Source organism: Piliocolobus tephrosceles, chromosome 11 (assembly GCF_002776525.5).
Source record: "Piliocolobus tephrosceles isolate RC106 chromosome 11, ASM277652v3, whole genome shotgun sequence".
Taxonomy (NCBI): domain Eukaryota; kingdom Metazoa; phylum Chordata; class Mammalia; order Primates; family Cercopithecidae; genus Piliocolobus; species Piliocolobus tephrosceles.
The window spans coordinates 55,167,504-55,179,791 of NC_045444.1; the positions used below are offsets into that span (position 1 = coordinate 55,167,504).

The 12,288-nt window shown below is 37.3% G+C and overlaps 1 protein-coding gene across 1 annotated transcript in view; it reads right to left on the reverse strand.

The window, feature by feature from the left end:
• LRP2 (LDL receptor related protein 2) overlaps positions 1-12,288 on the reverse strand; it is a 219,547-nt gene that overhangs the window by 120,529 nt on the left and 86,730 nt on the right. The window contains exons 17-21 of the mRNA XM_023189698.3: positions 7,623-7,815; positions 5,771-5,896; positions 4,752-4,882; positions 2,077-2,214; positions 1,412-1,693 (exon numbers count right to left, since the gene is read on the reverse strand). Of these exons, the coding sequence (XP_023045466.2) occupies positions 1,412-1,693; positions 2,077-2,214; positions 4,752-4,882; positions 5,771-5,896; positions 7,623-7,815 (870 nt within the window). The remainder of the gene's footprint in view (positions 1-1,411; positions 1,694-2,076; positions 2,215-4,751; positions 4,883-5,770; positions 5,897-7,622; positions 7,816-12,288) is intronic.

Consider the following 12,288-nt stretch of genomic DNA (forward strand, 5'->3'; position numbering starts at 1 on the left):
AAAAAAAAAAAAAAGAATACTATAAAGTACATATAATTGTCTGTATTTTACAGATAAGGAAATTGAGGCTTTGAGAGATTTAGGAACCTGCCTATGATTCACAGTCTGGTTGGACTGACTCTAAAGCTCATCCTTAACTTTCAAGCTATTACTTCCTCCAACCACAATTTCAAATTCAGACGATAGAAAGCTTGAAAATGTGTCATATGAAAAGTGCAAATAGATAAAACATTAAGGTAAAATATTGTGCTCTTAGAAATGAGAAGATAATACACAAAAAGATGAACATTTAAGAAATTTCAGAAAAATGTACAAGTGAGCACTTTACTCTTTCAAATCTGTCACTCCTCTTTCTCTCCAAAAGAAAAGTTATTATTAGTATTAATTTCGCCTTGATAGAGATTTCTGAGATTTCAACTGTCCTCTATCTCTTTTTTAATTTGAATATAATACTTTTGCCTTCTGCAATAGTGTTTATTTGGCCTCAAACTATATAGACTAGGTTACCATCAAAAGAAGAATATAAAGGTTAAGATCACCATTTCATTTTTTATTTATTTTACTCTAACATGGGGGAAAAGGAATATAACACATGATATTTTCCAAAGGCTATAATTGCAAGTAGTTATTCCGTGATACTATTGCCTCAGTTGCTGAAGGTTAGGTCTAGTTTATTTTCATTGTTGTTGTTTGTTGGCTTATTTTTTTGAGGCAGGGTTTCACTCTGTTGCACAGGCTGAAGTACAGTGGCACAGTCTTGGCTAACTGCAGCCTCAACCTCCCCGGCTCAAGCAACTCTCCCACCTCAGCCTCCTAAGTACAAATTTTTGTATTTTACAAATTTTGTGAAAATACAAAATACAAATTAGCTGGATGTGGTGACATGTGCCTGTAGTCCCAGCTACTTGTAATTTTGTTTTTTTGTATTTTGTAATTTTGTATTTTGTAATAGCCCCAGCTATTTGGAATTTTGTATTTTTTTGTAGAGACCGGGTTTCGTCATGTTTCCCAGACTGGTCTCAAACTTCTGGACTCAAGCAATCCTCCTGTCTCGGCCTCCCAAAATGCTGGGATTACAGGCATTAGCCACCTTGCCTGGCCAGATCTAGTTTATTTCGATTTGACTTTTTGAGGAGTTTGCCAAGACATAATGACTGCATTGGTCCAAACAGCCAATGTCAAAGAAAAAAATTATTGAAGATAGTCTAAATCAAGGCTAGAAACCATCCATAATATTATGAATGAAATTTCTTGCTTAGCTTTCTAAAAGCCCTCAAAGTACTTGTCAAGAATATGAAATTCTAAAAGATATTTTTTCCCATATAAATAGCCCAAGTTTTTATTTATTTTCTTTGAAGACCACCTCTACTCTATTCATCCCAGGAAATATCGCCAGTGCACAGCTACTTACTAAGTGTGCCACATAGTTGCTCATCACTGTTATCATGACAGTCGTTGACTCCATCACAGCGATAGTAACTGGGCACACATCTGCCATTTTTACAGGGGAAGGAGAATACGCCACACTGCTCCGTGGGTGGTTCATTGGTTGGGTCCCCCTCGCATGTCAAGTGATTGGAAGCCAGCCTCATTCCATAAGGGCACCCACACACTCGCTGGAAATTTGGCACCGGGAAGCAGAAGTGGCTGCAGTCACCGTTAGGATGCGTGGGTTGATTACAGGCGTTAGAACCTGCAAAAGCCAAGCCCCAAGGGAGTCAGTCATGTACATTTTCACTAGGTGGGTCATGGGTTTGATTTGTGAAGGAAAACAAACGGGACAAAACATTTTTCAGACCCAATACTAAAAAGTAGCTTCCTCTTGGAAATCACCCTGCCAAATACAACACTCCATTTAGGTAAGGAAAAGTCCCAAAACGTGTTTTTCCTGACAACACGTTTAAGGCTAGCAGCATTGAACAGAGATTCAAAGTCTTACGATTATGTGAACAACAAGAATATAAAACTATCAGGAGCTAGACCTTCAAGTAATAAGTACTTAAAAAGAACAGGAGCCACTATAACAAATAAATAAACCCATACAAAAAAAAAAAAAAAAAAACTGGGCAATCTCACCAGTCTGGATGTTGACATCATATGATTTCAAATGCAGTATGTAAGCAATGCCACTTCGGATAACTGTCATTTCTCCACCATCTGTTTTCCTGACTCGGATAATGGCACCCAGTCTCCAGTCAGTAAAAAATAAATGCTCTGAGAAGAAACATGGGTAGATTAATATTTTCAGTCACAGCTAACTTATAAATAAATCACTTGAGAAAATGCAATAGGCTTGTAATGCTTCTTGCAGATACGATTATCTCCCCCATAAATATCTGTAATATGTTTCTGTTACCATTTTCCATGACTTGTTACTCCCTGGTAATGCTCTGTGGAAGTCTGTATGTTAATAATACCAGGGTTCAGGTTCAGGCAAGCACATATGGAGTTTTATGATGGCATTTAGTAGCAACTGGGTTGAATTCTGCATAGGTAATAGTGAAAATAAGAATTGGAGAATTCTTCTACAGAGCAACTCAATGAGGCCTCATAGGTCTGCACCCGCTAAAGCACTCACCTGCTGAGTGCTCTTAGGCAAATACTACACTGTGTGAAGGAGACAGTCTGAATCATTCCTGAGATCCTTCCCAGGTCAAACAGTTCATATTCTATGTTTTAATGACAGCACTTAAATTGTATTTATCCCCCCTTGACTTAAATAAGAAGCCGTTGAGAAGGAAAAGTACAGGTCTAGATCAAAAAGGAACTTTCATTGTATGTTTGAGGATCAATAAAAATCTCAACACAAATGTGCATTCACCTATAACCACACTACTAATGTTCCGTGATGCTCAGAACAGTAAGAGAGAGGCAATGTAGACTCTCAACAACAAAAATTTAATCATGTTCACTTTACACTAACTACTGCAGCAGGAAAGTAAACATATATTTTTAAAAGAAAGAATTGCATCAACGTGGATTTTCTCTTTAATGACAGTTTAACTAGAAAACCCTAATTAATTAGAAAATGCTTAAGATGTCATAAATTTTATTCGACCAATTTCCTTATCTGTGCTCTAATCAATGACCAGTCAGTCATTGGACTCCCTAAATCTTTCTAGAAACTGGCAATCCCAGTCCCACTACTCACAAAGGTATCCTAATATACTTGAATAAGTAAGGAGTTCAATAAATCTTTTAGTTCTGTGTGGTGCACAATCAAGAAGATCTAGCCCTTTAGTAAAAAGGTACACAATTTCTCTGATGTTGCAAAACAAAAGAACTTTCCAAAAGAAATTCACAATAAACGGCAATGTTGAAAGAAACAAATAATTATTGCTATTTTGGGAATGTTGTGTTGCCCTCATGGGTATGCATTCAATTTTTTTCATACTGATGAAACCAAAAGATACTAAAACTACATTTTCTTGAATCCCAAAACATCCCATCCCAGAGCAGAGAAAATTCAACATTTTTATAATGTTTCTATGTGACAGCAAATAGCATGTGTCTGACATCATTAGTAAAAGGGAGTAAATGGATGGCGGCGGCAGGAGGGGGACGGGAGGAGTATTTATAATTAACTCATCAAAAATCTCATGAGCATTTTTTAAATACCACACACTCCTCCACAGATAAACAGACAGCAGGACAAGATATGCAATATACTAACTATTCATTCTACACATACATTCTATGCATGTGAGAAAGTCTTTGATTTATAGTGAGTGTCTAGTCTTTTCAAGCACTATGTTAATTATTCAAAGTAGGAGGTTTCAACCAGGGACACAACTAGCATATACACAGGGCTTTTGGTGGACCTAAACAAAACATGACCCCTCTAACTACAGTAATCATGGTTTGTCAAACAGACCCAGGATAGATTTCGGTCTCTCCTCACCCTCTTGGCCTAGCATTTTTATGCAGTGCACAAGCTGTACAACCATTCACAGAGCTCCTGTTTTCAAGACTAAGCAAACCACCTGTTTCATGGTACCAGGCTACATTCTTATTCCCAGCAACTCAACTCACAACAGCAAGCCTACATTCAAATGGGGAGCTGAGAAGGCAGGCGAGCATTGGCTGTGCTCATTGTGACTGTAGTTCCCCAGAATTCATGCTTCCCAGCAATTTTCACTAGTAGCATGAAATTATTTGGAAAGGTTGATGAAAAAACAATTATGTCTCACTGTTCTTCATAAAGCATAACCTAACACTTCTATAAAACAAAGATGATGTCAGTTCTCCAACATTTTGAATAAAAAAGTTTCAAAGTCATTCAGTGAACATATAGTTGATGAATACGTGTAATCGTTTTTTCCATAAGGATTTCTAATGAGATTCTTACAAACACTGGAGAATAATGAAATGCACAATGATGACTATAAACAGCTCTTGCTGTTTTATTCTTGAAAATGAAGGCAGTAATTTACTGTTACCTCATGTGATACTTGTATAACCAAGTAGTTGGGATGTTGAATGGTATAATACATATAATCTACAAAGTGCTGTACCCATATACATTGTCAACATTATACAAATATATGCAAAACAAAAATCACACTTTAAAAATGAAATACACCATCGACAAACTGAATGTTTTGTCTATATATAATAGTGCTATTTTAAATTTTTTCATTTTAAAGTGGCCAGCTTTTCTGGGATTGTGAGAATGCCACATGAGGATGAATTTACTGTTGTAACTCACAATGTATAAAAACAATACATACCTTTATTGCTTTAAAACATACCTCCAAAGATGGCAAGTCCAAATGGATGTGTCATCTGCTCTATGTGGCCCAGTCTTCTTCTGTCTAAACCATCAAAGGTGCTGTGCTCAATTTTATCAAAATAGGCATCTACCCAGTATAATCGTGAAGCACTAAAATAATAAAATGCTTAATTATCTCTTATCCAAAAACTATCAGAGCACCCTTTACATAAACAGCATTCAAAAACAGTAGGGTCAGTTGACACATTTATTAAACAAAGTTTTCAAAATTTAAATTATACTTATTAAAAATTTAATAGTTTTATGTCCCCCAGAAAGAGACAGCTACTTTCATGAAGTGACTTTCAACCAATTGTCTTAGAAAACTTAAAATGTTGCTATCTTTGAGCCAGAAATTTTATTTTCTCCTTGTGAAATCAACAAGTTAAGAAAAACATTGGTAGTAATCTATGTTTAAAAAGTTAATATATTTCTTCCCTTTTTTTCTCCCATAAGTTACTTTGGCATTTTCATCTTTATAAACTTATTTATTCTATTCCTTTTCCTATGTTCCCACATAGATCATCAATTTCTTGAGAACCATATCTTATACTTTTAAAGTTCTCCCAAAGTGCATGTAAGCAAATGTGCATTTGTTGATTAATTGACTCCAAAGATTTCCTAAACTCAAGACGCTCCCTGTAAGAAATTACATACAACCTACAGTTCATCAAATCTGTACCCTACTTCCAATGGGGCTTGGGACCCATCACCCCCATCTTAAGTTTCCACTAAATCTTATTATTCAGCTTTCTCTAGTAATTTTCTCAGAATACTCATGAATTAATTAGTTTTCACCCCAGCAGTAGCTGGCCAACTATGTTTATGTTCTTTGTGTTCTTATTCAGTATCCTTCTCCCATCACCAATTAATTATTTAAAATTTCACGAGGGCAAGCAGTACCAGTTTCCTTACTCCATCACATCACCCAACCTGCCTCATTATGTGTTCTGCAGAAAAAAGGGAACTAAAGTCACAGGGATGATAATTCCTACTTACGCCCAATCGATGGCTAAGCCATTGGGCCATCCAAGAGTAGTGTTTACTATAGGCAAGAGGTGAGATCCATCACTCCATGCTCTCATAATTTTAGCAGGACGGAACCAATCAGTGAAGAATAGATACCTAGAAAAAGCAGTAGTAAGTCAAGGCTGTTAACACTGGGACAAACTACATGACTTCCAGAGATTTAGAACAAACAGAGATTCTCCAGATACTGCAATTAATTTTGTTTTCTTTATATGCTATCAAGTTTAACATATTTAGTGTATAACTGACATAATTGTCAGTTAAAATTTAGTTGTCAACATGTAACCAAAGTCACAAATACAAATGGCATTTAAATGGGCGTTGAGAGAAGAGAACCACTGTCTTAGATTTTAGGAACTAAAACTATTGTCACCCAATGTATTCTCTAACAAGACACAATTCAGGTTACCTGAATATTAATATTAATCTTCCATGTTGTTAAAATAAAATAATAAACAACACAGAGCAAGAAAACCGATTTCAATCTTTTTCTCTCTGGATTAAACATTCAGGATCTTCTAGTCATTCTTGCATAAGAAATTGATAAATTTGCAGGAAACCATTCATCTCAGATGAAGAAAGCATCCAAATCAATGCAATGCAAACAGTATCTGACCCAAGGCATTTTTTCAATATTCTAAAGAGTGGGAAAAAGATAAGTCTAGAGGCAAAAAAAAAAAAAAATCTTTTTCTCTTTTATGATATCCAGAGGAATCAAAATTAGTCTTTTCCAAAATGTAACTTTCTGAAATGTAACTACTTCATATCATTTTAAACAAGAGTCATCAGGAAAGGAATTCAACAGTTTTTCAAAACCAAAGGCCAAAAGTTTGAGTTAAGACAAATCCATTTAAAAAATCAACTATTTAACTTGCTATAGGGCAATGAAATTTCTTATCAATAATAACATCAGTTTTAAAATGTGTCTCTTTTATTATCTTACAGAGAGAAAATTAAAGCAGACACTCTAGACGCAGCAAACAGACTTTTTTTAGGCACGCAGGCATTCCAGTCAGACAGGTCTGGAATTTGAATACTGACTGTTGCCTAATAGCTGCGGGCTCTTTCACAAGTCACTTTATCTCACTGTGTCTTAGATTCATTCTCTCTAAAATGGGTATTTACACATACCTCCTTCACAAACTAGCTTTGGGATCTGATGAGATTATATATCTAATGGAAGCACAGGGATGGATGTTCCCTGGGTAATCAGGTGTTAGTGAGTTACCGGCCATCTTTTTTATCATTCCACTCATATACAACACATAGCTCAGATTTGTTCTAAATAAACACAGTAGCTGTTAAACATATGTAAATAAGAAAGGTAAGAACCAAAAAGGAATACTGTGAAGTCTTCTGTCTTTCTTTGTTTGGCACCACCAATTATAGAATGGTAAAACATGAAACTCTGTGGTCTGAAAAACTTTTTATTCTGAAAACTACTGAATGATTAAGCAAGTTTTGCTAAGCTTATATCGATATATTAAAGCAGGGAAAGAATTTGGATCTTTCCTGTCAATTCCGTTGCCTATTCACTCCTTCTCTACTGAATCTCTATCACATTGTTTGGTCCTCTGCAGTTGTGAAAAAAACTACACTTCAGTGAAGACTGGGAAAGCCAAAAGTTAGGAGAACTGTTTTGGGTTTAAAAACAATTTTTTTACTAGTTTTTGAAGAAAAAAGAAATAAAATTTAAGGTGATTTCAACTTATACAGTTCAATCTTATATTTGCTGAACTTACCAAATTGCTAGGGCATCACTTTTCAATGACTGTAAAAGACATACAGTTTCAAGCTCTTAGGAAAACATGAACACACTTACCCGGCAAAAGGATGAACTACCACTGATCGGGGGTTATTTAAATACTGAACTACTGTGCGTCTCGTTTTATCAGCTAGCCTCATGACACTGATACTTTTGTAATGAGAGTCTGTCCAATAGAGATTCTTTGAGATCCAATCGAAAGCCAAACTTTCAACATTTTCCACCCTGTTAGCTGCGAGAATTTCTCTTCCTATAAGTTAAAATATGGACATGTTTTAAACTAAGTATATTTTGTAAGACATCAATTTTCCTACTAATGCATATTGAAATTTTGTGTCAGAATTGGAACATATTTCAGGAATACATGTGGAATTCTTTTTTTAAAAAAAACTCTGTAAGCTGCTGAGCAGTAACATGAGATAAACTTAGAATCTATCCATTCCTCAAACTTTGGATCTCAAAGAGTAGATATGATACTGACAAACAGAACCAGGAATGGTATGGCCTGGATTTACTCTCATGTGCAACCTTCCAGAAAAAAATTTCTCACTGCAGAATATCTGAAGAAGAGATACCTGAGTTCACCTACTACCACCCGGAGACGGCTCTGATAAGCTGACACCACCAGGTACGACCTGAGGGTAACCTTGAGGTATCACTGCCCAACCCTCTCATCAACAGTCTTCTACAGCCACAAAGTTGCCAAGTTTGGAAAAGACCAGCAGAGATACCAGAAAGGAAATCAGAACTGATTTTAAACAAAAACAAACCACTTTCCTCTTTATGGAGTTGTCATGCCTTCTTTTCCCCTCTTTTTTCTTTTTTTCACTAAAGAAAATCTGAATCAGAATAAACAGCCATACCTCTTTCTTTTGCGGTAGGAAGAAAAAAAAAATCTTACTACTTTTTCTCTTCATTTATTCAGCAAATTGTGAAAAGAAAGTTCTCTGTGTGATAGACAACCAACTATATATTTAGAAAACACAATATTGCTAATACTGTTAATAATTACAGCTTAGATTAAATGAGCACTTACTAGGAGGCAGAAATTGGACCGAGTACTCTACACGGATTCATCCATCCTCACAGCCACTCAATCAAGTAGGCATTATTATCGCTCCTATTCTACAGATGAGGGAACCAAGTCAAAGAGAAGTTAAGCATCTGGAAAGAAGTGTGGACACCACCCTCAAGGTAATTCATAGTGAGGTGGTGAAAGAGGAGGAGGCAACTAGGCCAAGAGACAAAAATAAGAGTAATAGGTGCTGAGATGGAGAGATGCATAGGATGGTCTGAAAGCACAGATTCCTAATGGACCACATGGCAAAGCGGAGGTCTGGGGTAGTTGACAGAGACAGAGACTGAACCCTCCACATGTTCTAGGAGTATGGCTGGACGTTAATGAGTTAATGGTAGAGGTTAAAGGAGATGGAAATATTCATGATGACCACCAGGTGGGGATGAGGCACTAAGGAAGGGATGAGTGGTCATGTCCTTCCTCTAAGGCATGTGAGAAGTTGGATGAGGCATCCACTTAGACATGTTGGTTTAGAGGTGATTGTAGGATATCCAGGTGATGTATCCAAAAGGCAGCTGGCACTATGGGTCTGAACCTCAGACAGAGAACTTGCATGGAGGTTTTTATCATGACCTACAGAAAAGTTTGCTTGGTCTTTCCCTCATTCCCCAGGTTAGGAGGAAAAACACTCAGTAAATGCACTATTATAAAAGTCTCCCCCACAATTATTTATAGTTGTTACATAGATAGTAATCAAAGGCATGAAAGGTGTGAAATTATTCAGAGAAAGGAGGATCAATGTTGAACAACAGATTTACAGCTTTTTATAGAACAGGCAAAAAAGAAAAGATCTCCAGGTACACTAGAAAAAAAAAAAAATGATCAAGAAATAGAAGGAAATCCAGGAGGATACTGTCATGGAAGAAAGAATTTTTGAGAGAAGATGGCCGAAGTACCAAATATAGATCTGAAAGGCATTATTTAATGTAGCAAGAAAGAGACTAGAGGTGACCAGGATGAGAGGGGTTTCAGCCACCTGGTGGGCAGATTGTGAGAGGTGAGTAATCAGTGAGAAATATGGAAGAGGGGATAGGAAAGTGCAAATCAATCTTTCAAGAAACTTGACCATGAAATGCAGAGAAGGACTTATCACTAAAGAGGAACGTGGAGTGAAGGGTAAGTTGCATATTTTTTTAGGATGGGAGAAACTTGAGCATATCTGATGACAGGGAAAAGTCAGTAGAAAAAGAGAATTTAGAAGAGAGAAGGTATCATTGATGGAGGGTTGAGGGCTTCATTCAGCTAATCCTGACTTTTAATATGACTTCTTTCAGGGCTTCATTCAGCTAATCCTGACTTTTAATATGACTTCTTTTTCTTTTTCCTTTTATTTTTCTTTTTCTTTAGAGACTGGTCTTACATCGGCTGCAGTGCAGTGGCATGATCATAGCTCACTGCAGCCTCCAACTCCTTACCTCAAGTGACCCTCCCAAGTATCTGCCACTACACCACACCACCACCACATTGGTTAATTTGATTTCTGACTCATTTCCTGCATATACTGTGTACTCATTCAAGAAAAAAAAAAAAAAAAAAAAAAAGAACAATGTAATGCCTCCCTCACCAAAGCTTACAGAGTCAGCATACCACTGATGATGAAGAATACTTTAAAAGGTTGTTCAGCCTATGGACTTGAAGTTTACCAAAAATACAATGAGAATTCCAGATCAACAAAGCAGAAGGAAGCTGACTTGTGGAGGTGCCTATGGGAAACTTGACCTGCATGCAGCTGAGAAACCCAATACTACCTTTTGCTGAGCACTAAACTCAACTGCAGTTCTCCAAGCTCAGTAGGCCTGATCCTAAGTCCTCAAAAAAGATAATTTCTGGTTCAAAATAGCAGATTGACAAACCAAACATGTTTATCTCCTCTTCCTACCAAACGCTACTTAAAAGACAGTAAAATAACAGCAGATGAGCAATTCCAACAAATATTTTAAAAGGTATTGGAGGAGTGATAACTCAATCAAGAAGGGGAAAATGCGACAAACTAAGTGTCAACAGAAGACAGACACACACCCACATATGCAGAAGCCTCAGTGCACTCACACTCAGAGGCACCAGGTCCTAAGAAAGGCAGGGGCAAGGAACTAAGGGGCTCAGATAAAGTCAGGATAAGGAGCAATCCAATGCCTAGGTCCCTCCCAGATCCTGAGTGTCACGCCACTCCTCTGTCTCCTCTAATGAACCACAGATTTTCTTTTCTGGAGGAGCTGAAGCAGAATGGCTATGGGTTCAGGGCACAGTCTTCAATGGAGAACTGAGATGGACGTGGAACTGAGTATAGGAAGATTATAGGAATACTGAAAGGGTGCCCTCAGCTCCCTTTCCTCTGCCCACTCCCAGAACAGACCACCATTTCCCCACATCTTCCCCTTACCCCAAGAAGGAGAATGAAAGAATCTATGAAGGAGAAATTAATCACCCCCAGAACAGACCACCATCTCCCCACATCTTCCCCTTACCCCAAGAAGGAGAAGAGAGGCATCTATGAAGGAGAAATTGATCATCTCCAGAAAAGACTCACTAATGCTGCCTTGGGGAGCAGTCTGGCAACCAAGCCACCTCCCTGTCTGAAGCTTACCAGCTGACAAGGCCTATCCACATGTACAGACTTTCAGGTCCGGTTTTATAACCTCACCCTAAATACCAAACTAGCAACTCGGACATTTGGGGAAAGTTTCTGTGACAAAGAAGAAAGGTGAAAAGAAATCAAAAGGAAAAGGAATCCAGAGAAAATGGAAACAGAGGAAGATTAATTTTTAATGTCATATCCATATCCATATCAAGGTCATATCCGTAGAAATGGTACTCAGAATGGCACTGGACTCAACGCTAGATATTAGAGGTCGCTGGAGCAATGTTTTCAAATTCCAGATTTAAATTAACTTGCAACCTGTACCCAGCCAAACAGTCAAAAGGAGAGCAAAATAAAATGCTCGCAGACATTCAAAGACTCAAAATATATGCCACCTACTTATGCTTCTCAGGAAGCTATTATATAACATGTTTCAGCAAAATGAGGAAATAAATCTAGAAAAAGAAATAAACGGCCTACCACAAACAGAAGGTCCAGCACAGGGGAGCGGCAAAGAGAAGTCAGAAGATAAGAGCTGTGCACCAGGCCAGAGAAAACAAGTCCCAACCAGAACACAGTATAGGGGTCTCAGAAGGAAAAAAAAATTATAGGCTGTTTTCTGTCTTTGTACAGGCATTTGATAGAGCTATTGGAGCCTTTGGGGAAAATGCATGATTGTTATATTTTAAAACTAAGCAAATGAAAATAGGGCAATTGTCAAAAATTGTCAAGAAATGTCATCCTAGAATTGGCTGAGCAGTGAACAATATTTATATTTATATTATGTTTATAATATAAACACACATTATTAATTTAACCAAAAGTATAATCTAGCTTTTTAAGGAGAATGGGAGGAGGGAACTCAGAAGCTGGGACAGAAGAATGATGTAAGAAAGCAAAATGCTCACCTAGAACAAGGAAGTAAATACCAAAAAGGATAAATCAAGAAATAGAAGTATAAACAAAGCAGTTAGAAACATGGAGACAAACAAAAGAAGAAACAGTCAAAAGAACTGTTCCCTCCCCGGAGCAGGTCTGGACTGGGGACAGGGCAGGGTGGGCAATAT